The 12,481-nt window shown below is 38.7% G+C and overlaps 1 protein-coding gene across 1 annotated transcript; it reads right to left on the bottom strand.

Annotated features, from left to right (window-relative positions):
* Nucleotides 1-118: 118 nt before the first annotated feature.
* LOC139398047 (mucin-2-like) lies at nt 119-5,447 on the bottom strand (the record flags this gene model as incomplete). Its single annotated transcript, XM_071144291.1, has 7 exons — nt 5,340-5,447; nt 5,153-5,215; nt 4,823-5,025; nt 4,339-4,406; nt 3,659-3,773; nt 440-524; nt 119-222 (listed from the first exon to the last, which is right to left on the bottom strand). Coding segments are annotated over exons 1-7 (708 nt in total), but the record flags the coding sequence as incomplete, so codon positions are not given.
* Between the last annotated feature and the right edge of the window lie 7,034 nt (nt 5,448-12,481).

Raw genomic sequence — 12,481 nt, forward strand, 5'->3', positions numbered from 1 at the left:
AACATAGAGGGATTATGTACTGATCAAATGTCAGCCATGATGATATTTTAAACTAACAGTCATGTTTAAATGTAATGAATAAGAAATCTTAAATGTTCAGCTCTAGACTTGTAAATACCTGGTCTTCACACTGCTCAGTGTGAACAGGGATTTCTGTACAGGTTTCTGTTGGGCCATTCATCTTCCAAATATCACCATAGTCGATTGTCTTCAGATAATCATCTGTAGGAAAATAAACACGGTTTTATCTTACCTGTTTATTTCCCCTTACAAACAGTCTCTGTCATCATGTGTTTTGTGTTTTTGATAACCCTTTCTTAAAATGGTACCTAGAAAGATACTTTATAACCCCTTCCTAACCCATAGATTGAACCCACACATTCATAAACAGAACAGGAGTGTAATCTGCCCCTCTAAGACATTTGGTGATTTTGTTTACCATTCCTATTGAACTCGTTCTGGACTCCGTTGAAGTCTCCACACAGCCCACATGTCTGATTCTGGAACTTTGAGTCCAGCTCCACCTATTAAACCAATGGAAGATGACTGAGTGTTAATGCATTGCAAGCTAGCTGTTGAGGCGCCTCCAGCAATTCATATATATGTACATTTCACATACAGCTAGCTGGCCATGCAACTACAGCAGTTCATATACATGTACATTTCACATACAGCTAGCTGGCCATGCACCTACAGCAGTTCATATATATGTATATTTCACATACAGCTAGCTGGCCATGCACCTACAGCAGTTCATATGTACTGACATTTCAAATCCTTATGCTAATATTCCACTCCTTGTTCTAGCCTGGGTACCAGTCTGTTTATGCTAACATTCCACTCCTTGTTCTAGCCTGGGTACCAGTGTGTTTATGCTAACATTCCAGTCCTTGTTCTAGCCTGTGTACCAGTCTCTTTATGCTAACATTCCCCTCGTTGTTCTAGCCTGGGTACCAGTCTGTTTATGATAACATTCAACTCTTTGTTCCTGCCTAGGTACGAGTCTGTTTATGCTAACATTCAACTATTTGTTCTAGCCTGGGTACCAGTCTGTTTATGCTAACATTCAACTCTTTGTTCCTGCCTGGGTACCAGTCTGTTTATGCTAACATTACACTCCTTGTTCTAGTCTGGATACCAGTTTGTTTATGCTAACATTGCACTCCTTGTTCTAGCCTGGGTACCAGTTTGTTTATGCTAACATTCAACTCTTTGTTCCTGCCTGGGTACCAGTCTGTTTATGCTAACATTCCACTCCTTGTTCTAGCCTGGGTACCAGTCTGTTTATGCTAACATTCAACTCTTTGTTCCTGCCTGGATACCACTCTGTTTATGCTAACATTCCACTCCTTGTACCTGTGCTACAAGCACTTCGTTACTTCCTCAATAACATCTGCTAAATATGTGTATGCGACCAATAGAATTTGATTTGATATCCCTATGTTTGGCATATGACGCTGAGTACAAGGAGTGGGAGGTTAACACAAAACAGGTGCTGTACTTCAGGTTGGGTACATACAGATAGGGTCAATACAGAGCATTAGGCCTCCTAAAAAAATACACAAGTGTGCTCAGGACTTTGCTAATATTATTCAATGTTTTCTCTACTGTATTCCCAAGTGGTTATTCATTAAAGTGATTTATGCGGATTGTATGCATGTTATGCATGTTGTTAAAACCTTTTAAACTCTCATCATGTTGTTAAAACCTTTTAAACTCTCATCATGTTGTTAAAACCTTTTAAACTCTCATCATGTTGTTAAAACCTTTTAAACTCTCATCCTGTTGATAAAACCTTTTAAACTCTCATCATGTTGTTAAAACCTTTTAAACTCTCATCATGTTGTTAAAACCTTTTAAACCCTCATCATGTTGTTAAAACCTTTTAAACTCTCATCCTGTTGATAAAACCTTTTAAACTCTCATCCTGTTGATAAAACCTTTTAAACTCTCATCCTGTTGTTAAAACCTTTTAAACTCTCATCATGTTGTTAAAACCTTTTAATCTCTCATCATGTTGTTAAAACCTTTTAAACTCTCATCATGTTGTTAAAACCTTTTAAACTCTCATCCTGTTGTTAAAACCTTTTAATCTCTCATCATGTTGTTAAAACCTTTTAATCTCTCATCATGTTGTTAAAACCTTTTAATCTCTCATCATGTTGTTAAAACCTTTTAAACTCTCATCATGTTGTTAAAACCTTTTAAACTATCATCCTGTTGTTAAAACCTTTTAATCTCTCATCATGTTGTTAAAACCTTTTAAACTCTCATCATGTTGTTAAAACCTTTTAAACTCTCATCCTGTTGTTAAAACCTTTTAAACTCTCATCATGTTGTTAAAACCTTTTAAACTCTCATCATGTTGTTAAAACCTTTTAAACTCTCATCATGTTGTTAAAACCTTTTAATCTCTCATCATGTTGTTAAAATCTTTTAAACTCTCATCATGTTGTTAAAACCTTTTTTGTCACGTGTGCTCCCTCTCCAGCCTCTAGGTCACCAGGCTGCTCGTTTCAGGCACACACCTGTCACCATAGTTAAGCGCACCTGCGTGTCATCAGACTCACCTGGACTCCATCACCTGATTACCTTCCCTTCTTTACCTTGTCACTCCCTTTGGTCTCTTCGTTATTGTTTCTGTTCCAGTGTCTGTGAGTTTTTCGTGGTTCTTGGTTTGTATTATGTTGCGTTTATTTACTGAGACACTTACTCCCTGAACTTGCTTCCTGACTCTCAGTGCACATCGTTACAGAATAACGCCTCACCATCAGGGAGTTTCTACATTATTATCTCGTGTCTCAGTCGTATAGTAAGGCTCTCATGCCTATGCCGGATTGCCAGGCTCCCCTGCTTCCACCAACTCGTCAGGCTCTTATGCCTCAGCTGGATCCCAACAGTTCCCCTAACACAGATGTTCCCACTCTTATCCCAACAGTTCCCCTAACACTGATGTTCCCACTCTTATCCCAACAGTTCCCCTAACACTGATGTTCCCACTCTTATCCAAACAGTTCCCCTAACACTGATGTTCCCATTCTTATCCCAACAGTTCCACTAACACAGATCTTACCACTCTTATCCCAACAGTTCCCCTAACACTGATGTTCCCACTCTTATCCCAACAGTTCCCCTAACACTGATGTTCCCACTCTTATCCCAACAGTTCCCCTAACACTGATGTTCCCACTCTTATCCCAACAGTTCCCCTAACACTGATGTTCCCACTCTTATCTCAACAGTTCCCCTAACACTGATGTTCCCAATCTTATCCCAACAGTTCCCCTAACACTGATGTTCCCACTCTTATCCCAACAGTTCCCCTAACACTGATGTTCCCACTCTTATCCCAACAGTTCCCCTAACACTGATGTTCCCACTCTTATCCCAACAGTTCCCCTAACACTGATGTTCCCACTCTTATCCCAACAGTTCCCCTAACACTGATGTTCCCAACAGTCACTAGCTAACTACAGACCATTTTCATCAGGACCAGAATATTGCAGAAAAGCATCACATTTACATTTGACATTTAGCAAACACTCTCATCCAGAGTGATTTACAATCAGTGTATTGAACCAAAGTAGATGAAACAACCACATATCACTGTAGTGTAACAGAAGACGTATGGAAATGAGTAAGCAAACTAAACACATACCCAGAGGGAATCATCTTCATTCCACATGACGACTAACCCCAGCTTGGCTGTGATCTTCACATAGGAAACGCTCCTCTCAATGAAGAAATTAAACTGACCAAACGGTATGGTGACCCTAGAGGGACAAAACAATAGTGTTCATCAGAGAGGAGAGTCTGTATTCCAACAAGGGTCAAAATGGTCCTTTACAGTATTTTCTTTGTATTTCTCTTCCTCCCCTGTTGAGACTGTACCAGGTAATAATGTCTGTATAGGATTTCATCAAATGGAATTTCAGCTTGGTAACTTTCATCTGTAAATGCACATCAACTGAACTTCAGAAGAAGAGTTTGACCTCTGAATGCTTTTAGATCACAGTTCACAGTTAAATGATGATGCAGCACTGCAACCATTTGTTTTTACTTCAAGTCTTTGCACAAAAGTAGCAACTGAATGCAAGTCAAGTGAAAAATAAAATACTTTCCATTCTTTTTTCCCCATTACATTTTATAAATTTAATTAAACTAAACTAAAAAAAGATTGATCCCATTGGATGTAGATAAGATACATCCCATTGGATGTAGATAAGTTATAACAAGCCCCAGTATCATTTACTTCCTGTATTACTATGTATTTTACACATCTAAGAGCCAATGGTTTTACACATCTGAGATCCATTGTTGACTAGACTGGGAACTCACTGTAATCCGTTGACGCTGACGTTACCGTTGGCCAGCTTCACGAAGGTTCCATCCAGCTTCAAAGAAACCTTAATAATAATAATAGTAGGACATTTTATTTGACAGACGCCTTTCAGGACCCTCAAGGTCACCTTACATTAAGATCATAGAGCAATAAAACCTATTAATCAATACTGCAATTTAAAAACAATTAATCAATAGTGACATTTAAAACAATTAATCAATAGTGCAATATAAAACAATTAATCAATAGTGAAATTTAAAAGCAATTAGTCAATAGTGAAATTTAAAAGCAATTAATCAATAGTGAAATTTAAAAGCAATTAATCAATAGTGAAATTTAAAAGCAATTAATCAATAGTGAAATTTAAAAGCAATTAATCAATAGTGAAATTTAAAAGCAATTAATCAATAGTGAAATTTAAAAGCAATTAATCAATAGTGAAATTTAAAAACAATCAAAGGACTGATCACAAAGGAATACCTTGGTGATGGTTGGCAGCCCATCTACCTCCCCGCGCTGCAGCTGAATGTTAAAGGCCTCGTAGCCTCTGCTGCTCTTACACAACGACGACAGCACGTAGTTACAGGTGTAGGGCAGCTGGAAGAGGTCTCCATCGTAGGTTTTGTAGTGGTAGTTACCCCATGTGCTGCAGACCTGCCCGTTATGAGTGGGACTCACTCCTGCTGCATGGGGGGAAATGTACAGTATAGTTGCACCATTCATGTCTGAATATAAGATGTATAATATAACAGTAGAGTAGAATATAGATATTTGAGTATTTGGTGACATATATTCAACAACACAAATTACCTGATACGATTTGCAGTTTGGAATCATATAGACTCCCAATGGAAGTCATGTCTGGAATCATAACTGGAAATAGACAGGGAACAAGTCTTATTTTGCTTCTAACCCAGCTCCTCTTTAGTTCCTCAACTATGCTACATGACTTATCCTAAAGTGATATTAAAATGTATTTCATCATATCTTGTCTTACCAGTCTCAGAATGTGCAGCAGATAGTACGAAGACCAGAGCGATCCACGGCTTCACCCATTGGAGTGCCATGATGGTTCTTCTAACGAGTCGTCCTGGTCCACCTGAACAGGTACTCTTCCTGTTCCTACTGATACCGTGAGGCACCAGGTGCCTGCCTTTAAACTGCTACACTCAAGGAAGTACCTATACTCAAGGAAGTACCTTGATGATTCTGTTATACTTGATTCTGTATCTGAGGGTAATATTTAACGTTTTTATCATAATAATCCTTTGATCACTATCAATATTCCTGAGAAGTAGGGAAAGTCCCAAATGTGTTCCCTATACAATGAGTGTACATAACATTAAGAATCCAGGTGAAGCCTATGATCCCTTGTTGATGTCACCTGTTAAATCCACTTCAATCAGTGTAGATGAAGGGAAGGAAGCAGGTTAAAGAAGGATCTTTAAGCATTGAGGCAATTCAAATCAAATGTTATTTTTCACAACACCTTCCAGTGAAATGTTTACTTACAAGCCCTTAGCCGACAACGCAGTTTTAAGAAAAATATCTTCTTTTAAAAATAAAATAAAAGTAACAAATAAGCAGTAAAATAACAATAGTGAGGCTATAGTCAAGGGGTACTGGTACAGAGTCAATGTGCGGGGCATCGGTGAGTTGAGGTAATTTGTAGAGTTATTGAACTGACTGTGCATAGATAATAACAGAGAGTAGCAGCAGGGAAAAGGTGTTGCCCTCTTCACGACTGTCTTGGTGTATTTGGATCATTTTAGTTTGTTGTTGATGTGGACACCAAGGAACATGAAACTCTCGACCCGCTCCTCTACAGCCCCATCGATGTCAATAGGGGCCTGTTCGGCCCGCCTTTTCCTGTGGTCCACGATCACCTCCTTTGTCTTGCTCATATTAAGGGAGAGGTTGTTGTCCTGGCCCACACTGCCAGGTCTCTGACTTCCCTATAGGCTGTCTCATCGTATTCAGTAATAAGGCCTACCACTGTTGCGTCGTCAGCAAACTTAATCACGGTGTTGGAGTCATTTGGCCACCCAGTCGTGGGTGAACAGGGAGTACAGGAGGGGATGAAGTGCACAACCCTGAGGGGCCCCAGTGTTGAGGATCAGCGGGTCAGACGTGGTGTTGCCTACCCTTACCACCTGGGGGAGGCCCATCAGGAAGTCCAGGATCCAGTTGCAGAGGGAGGTGTTTAGTCCCAGGATCCTTAACTTAGCGATGAGCTTTGAGGGCACTATGGTGTTGAACACTGAGCTGTAGTCAATGAATAGCATTCCCCCAGGTGTTTTTATTTGGCCCCCAAGTTATCTGAGCAATACATAAATAAAGATTACAGCATTTTCATTGTTGGACATAAAAAATAAAAAAAATCCACATTTTGTAAGGTTGCTATTTATTTATTTATTTATTTATTTATTTATTCTAAAATGTAAATAAATGTTTTCCCTCAACAATCTAAACACTATATCCCATAATGACAAAGCAAAAACCACATTTATTAAAAATAAAAAACAGAAATGTTAAGCCATATAAGAATTTGAGTGGTTACATTTCTCCTGCCCTTTATAGCAAACCAAGTGATGGGGCTGCCGTTGAGTTCTTTTTCAAATGAAGGAGTGGGCTTTTTAATGACTAATGGATGATGCGCTGGTTTTACCTGGTTTTTAATATATTGTATGACATCACATTTTATGTATGTTCTGCATATGTACAAAGATGTTCAAATAAACCTTTAAAACCTGATGGGATTAACTTGTTTGAACTTCAGTGTTATATAACTTCAGTTGTGGTTTACTACTTGTCATGTTTCATGGCCTGTTATTGGAGAAGAGGGATGAAAGTTTGTGTTAGTCTTATTATGGACACAGTCTGCTTCACAGCCAGGACTCACCACCAGACCACAAAGTTGTAGGATCAATCCCAAATAAAACCCTACCTCCCAGCCCCCATAGGGCTCTGGTCAGAAGTAGTGCACTACATAGGGTTCTATTTGGGATGCAAGCGTAGATGTCCTACAGCTATTCAAGGTGGTTTTAGGTTGTAGGACATTCTTGAACGTCGACCCATCCACCCAGGCATTGCTAAGTACTCAGATCTCTAATGAAGCATTAAATCATACAGGATACGACCAAATATTAACTTAATAACTTATTTACAAATCCTCATCAGCTTTTGGTGAACACACTACACAGTCAAGGAGCAGACGATGAGGTGTCAAGCTCAGCTCAATTACAATTCACTGAAATATTTCAGGACTATACTTGTACTAACAGGATTGCTGTTGTGTTAGAACACAGTAGTGATATTTCAGATAGAACAGAGTAGAAATACTACAGATAGAACAGAGTAGTGGTACTTCAGATAGAACAGAGTAGTGGTACTTCAGATAGAACAGAGTAGTGATACTTCAGATAGAACAGAGTAGTGATACTTCAGATAGAACAGAGTAGAGATACTTCAGATAGAACAGAGAAGTGATACTTCAGATAGAACAGAGTAGTGACACTTCAGATAGAACAGAGTAGTAATACTACAGATAGAACAGAGTAGTGGTACTTCAGATAGAACAGAGTAGAGATACTTCAGATAGAACAGAGAAGTGATACTTCAGATAGAACAGAGTAGTGACACTTCAGATAGAGTAGTGATACTTCAGCTAGAACAGAGTAGTGATACTTCAGATAGAGAAGTGATACTTCAGATAGAACAGAGTAGTGATACTTCAGCTAGAACAGAGTAGTGATACTTCAGATAGAACAGAGTAGTGATACTTCAGATAGAGTAGTGATACTTCAGATAGAGTAGAGATACTTCAGATAGAACAGAGTAGTGATACTTCAGATAGAACAGAGTAGTGATAATTCAGATAGAGTAGTGAAACTTAAGATAGAACAGAGTAGTAATACTTCAGATAGAATAGAGTAGTGATACTTCAGAAATAACAGAGTAGTGATACTTCAGATAGAGTAGTGATACTTCAGATAGAAAAGAGTAGTGATACTTCAGATAGAGTAGTGGTACTTCAGATAGAACAGAGTAGTAATACTTCAGATAGAGTAGTGGAACTTCAGATAGAACAGAGTAGTAATACTTCAGATAGAATAGAGTAGTGATACTTCAGAAATAACAGAGTAGTGATACTTCAGATAGAGTAGTGATACTTCAGATAGAAAAGAGTAGTGATACTTCAGATAGAGTAGTGGTACTTCAGATAGAACAGAGTAGTAATACTTCAGATAGAATAGAGTAGTGATACTTCAGAAATAACAGAGTAGTGATACTTCAGATAGAACAGAGTAGTGATACTTCAGATAGAACAGAGTAGTGATACTTCAGATTGAACAGAGTAGTGATACTTCAGATAGAACAGAGTAGTGATACTTCAGATAGAACAGAGTAGTGATACTTCAGATAGAGTAGTGATACTTCAGATAGAACAGAGTAGTGATACTTCAGAAATAACAGAGTAGTGATACTTCAGATAGAACAGAGTAGTGATACTTCAGATAGAACAGAGTAGTGATACTTCAGATAGAACAGAGTAGTGATACTTCAGATAGAACAGAGAAGTGATACTTCAGATAGAACAGAGTAGTGATTCTTCAGATAGAGTAGTGATACTTCAGCTAGAACAGAGTAGTGATACTTCAGATAGAACAGAGTAGTGATAATTCAGATAGAACAAAGTAGTGATACTTCAGATAGAACAAAGTAGTGATACTTCAGAACAGAGTAGTGAAACTTCAGATAGAGTAGAGATACTTCAGATAGAACAGAGTAGTGATACTTCAGATATAACAGAGTAGTGATACTTCAGATAGAACAGAGTAGTGATACTTCATATAGAACAGAGTAGTGATACTTCAGATAGAACAGAGTAGTGATACTTCAGATAGAACAGAGTAGTGATACTTCAGATAGAACAGAGTAGTGATACTTCAGATAGAACAGAGTAGTGATACTTCAGATAGAACAGAGTAGTGATACTTCAGACAGAGTAGTGATACTTCAGATAGAACAGAGTAGTGATACTTCAGATGGAACAGAGTAGTGATACTTCGAACAGAGTAGTGATACTTCAGACAGAGTAGTGATACTTCAGATAGAGTAGTGATACTTCAGATTGAACAGAGTAGTGATAATTCAGATTGAAAAGAGTAGTGATAATTCAGATAGAACAGAGTAGTGATACTTCAGATAGAACAAAGTAGTGATACTTCAGAACAAAGTAGTGATACTTCAGAACAGAGTAGTGATACTTCAGATTGAACAGAGTAGTGATAATTCAGATAGAACAAAGTAGTGATACTTCAGATAGAACAAAGTAGTGATACTTCAGAACAGAGTAGTGAAACTTCAGATAGAGTAGAGATACTTCAGATAGAACAGAGTAGTGATACTTCAGATAGAACAGAGTAGTGATACTTCAGATAGAACAAAGTAGTGATACTTCAGATGGAACAGAGTAGTGATACTTCAGATGGAACAGAGTAGTGATACTTCAGATAGAACAAATCAAATCAAATCAAATGTATTTATATAGCCCTTTGTACATCAGCTGATATCTCAAAGTGCTGTACAGAAACCCAGCCTAAAACCCCAAACAGCAAGCAATGCAGGTGTAGAAGCACAGTGGCTAGGAAAAACTCCCTAGAAAGGCCAAAACCTAGGAAGAAACCTAGAGAGGAACCAGGCTATGTGGGGTGGCCAGTCCTCTTCTGGCTTTGCCGGGTGGAGATTATAACAGAACATGGCCAAGATGTTCAAATGTTCATAAATGACCAGGCCAGGCAGAGACAGCAAGGGCGGTTCGTTGCTCCAGAGCCTTTCCGTTCACCTTTACACTCCTGGGCCAGACTACACTCATATGACCTACTGAAGAGATGAGTCTTCAGTAAAGACTTAAAGGTTAAGACCAAGTCTGCGTCTCTCACATGGGAAGGCAGACCATTCCATAAAAATGGAGCTCTATAGGAGAAAGCCCTGCCTCCAGCTGTTTGCTTAGAAATTCTAGGGACAAGTAGGAGGCCTGCTTCTTGTGACCGTAGCGTACGTGTAGGTATGTACGGCAGAACCAAATCGGAAAGATAGGTAGGAGCAAGCCCATGTAATGCTTTGTAGGTTAGCAGTAAAACCTTGAAATCAGCCCTTGCCATAACAGGGAGCCAGTGTAGGGAGGCTAGCACTGGAGTAATATGATCACACTTTTTGGTTCTAGTCAGTTTAGCGCTAACTGAAGTTTATTTAGTGCTTTTTCCAGGTAACCGGAAAGTAGAGCATTGCAGTAATCTAATCTTGAAGTAACAAAAGCATGGATTCATTTTTCTGCATATTTCTTGGACAGAAAGTTTCTGATTTTTGCAATATTACATAGATGGAAAAAGCTGTCCTTGAAAAAGTCTTGTTATGTTCGTCAAAAGAGAGATCAGGGTCCAGAGTAACGCCGAGGTCCTTCACAGTTTTATTTGAGACGACTGTACAACCATCAAGATTAATTGTCAGATTCAACAGAGGATCTCTTTGGTTCTTGGGACCTAGAACAAGCATCTCTGTTATGTCCGAGTTTAAAAGTAGAAAGTTTGCAGCCATCCACTTCCTTATGTCTGAAAAACAGGCTTCTAACGAGGACAATTTTGGGGCTTCACCATGGTTCATTGAAATGTACAGCTGAAAGTTTCATCTGCATAGCAGTGAAAGTTAACATTATGTTTTCGAATGACATCCCCAAGAGGTAAAATGTATAGTGAAAACAATAGTGGTCCTAAAACGGAACCTTGAGGAACACCGAAATGTACAGTTGATTTGTCAGAGGATAAACCATTCACAGAGACAAACTGATATCTTTCCGACAGATAAGATCTAAACCAGGCCAGAACTTGTCCGTGTAGACCAATTTGGGTTTCCAATCTCTCCAAAAGAATGTGGTGATCGATTCGTATACATTGTTTGTCTTCTGGAAGGAAGTGAGTTCCTGCGCAACAGCCTTCTCTAAAATGTTTGAGAAGAATGGAAGGTTCGATATAGGCCGATAGTTGTTAATATTTTCTGGGTCAAGGTTTGGCTTTTTCAAGAGAGGCTTTATTACTGCCACTTTTAGTGAGTTTAGTACACATCCGGTGGATAGACAGCCGTTTATTATGTTCAACATTGGAGGGCCAAGCACAGGCAGCAGCTCTTTCAGGATTTTAGTTGCAGCATGCAGCTTGAAGTTTTAGAGGCCATGATTATTTTCATCATTGTGTCAAGAGATATAGTACTAAAACTCTTAAGTGTCTGTCCTGATCCTAGGTCCTGGCAGAGTTGTGCTCAGGACAACTGAGCTTTGGAGGAATACGCAGATTTAGAAAGGAGTCCTTAATTTGCTTTCTAATGATCATGATCTTTTCCTCAAAGAAGTTCATGAATTTATCACTGCTGAAGTGAAAGCCATCCGCTTTTTGGGAATGCTGCTTTTTAGTTAGCTTTGCGACAGTATCAAAAATGCATTTTGGATTGTTCTTATTTTCCTGAATTAACTTGGAAAAATAGGATGATCGAGCAGCAGTGAGGGCTCTTCGATACTGCACGGTACTGTCTTTCCAAGCTAGTCGGAAGACTTCCAGTTTGGTGTGACGCCATTTCCGTTCCAATTTTCTGGAAGCTTGTTTCAGAGCTCGGGTATTTTCTGTATACCAGGGAGCTATTTTCTTATGACAAATGTATTTATCTTTTAGGGGTGCAACTGCATCTAGGGTATTGCTGTTAACTTCTTGATGCACACATCCCATTAGCGGGATCGTTTACATCAACATCTGCTGGATTGCAGCGAGCCAAATTCAAATAAAATTACTAAAGATGTTATTTCATGAAAATTAAATAAGTGCAATATAGCAAAGCACAGCTTAGTTGTTGTTAATCCACCTGACAGATTTCAATAAAGCTTTTCGGCGAAAGCGTACCAAGGGTTTATGTAAGCATATCTCTCTCAGTAGACAAAATATTACAAACAGCTAGCCGCCAAGTAGATTGGTCACGAAGTCAGAAAAGCAATAAATTAAATTGCTTACCTTTGATGATCTTCGAATGTTTGCACTCACGAGACACCCAGTTACACAATAAATGTTCCTTTTGTTCCATAAAGATTATTTT

The sequence above is a fragment of the Oncorhynchus clarkii genome, unplaced genomic scaffold, assembly GCF_045791955.1.
Source record: "Oncorhynchus clarkii lewisi isolate Uvic-CL-2024 unplaced genomic scaffold, UVic_Ocla_1.0 unplaced_contig_10046_pilon_pilon, whole genome shotgun sequence".
Taxonomy (NCBI): domain Eukaryota; kingdom Metazoa; phylum Chordata; class Actinopteri; order Salmoniformes; family Salmonidae; genus Oncorhynchus; species Oncorhynchus clarkii.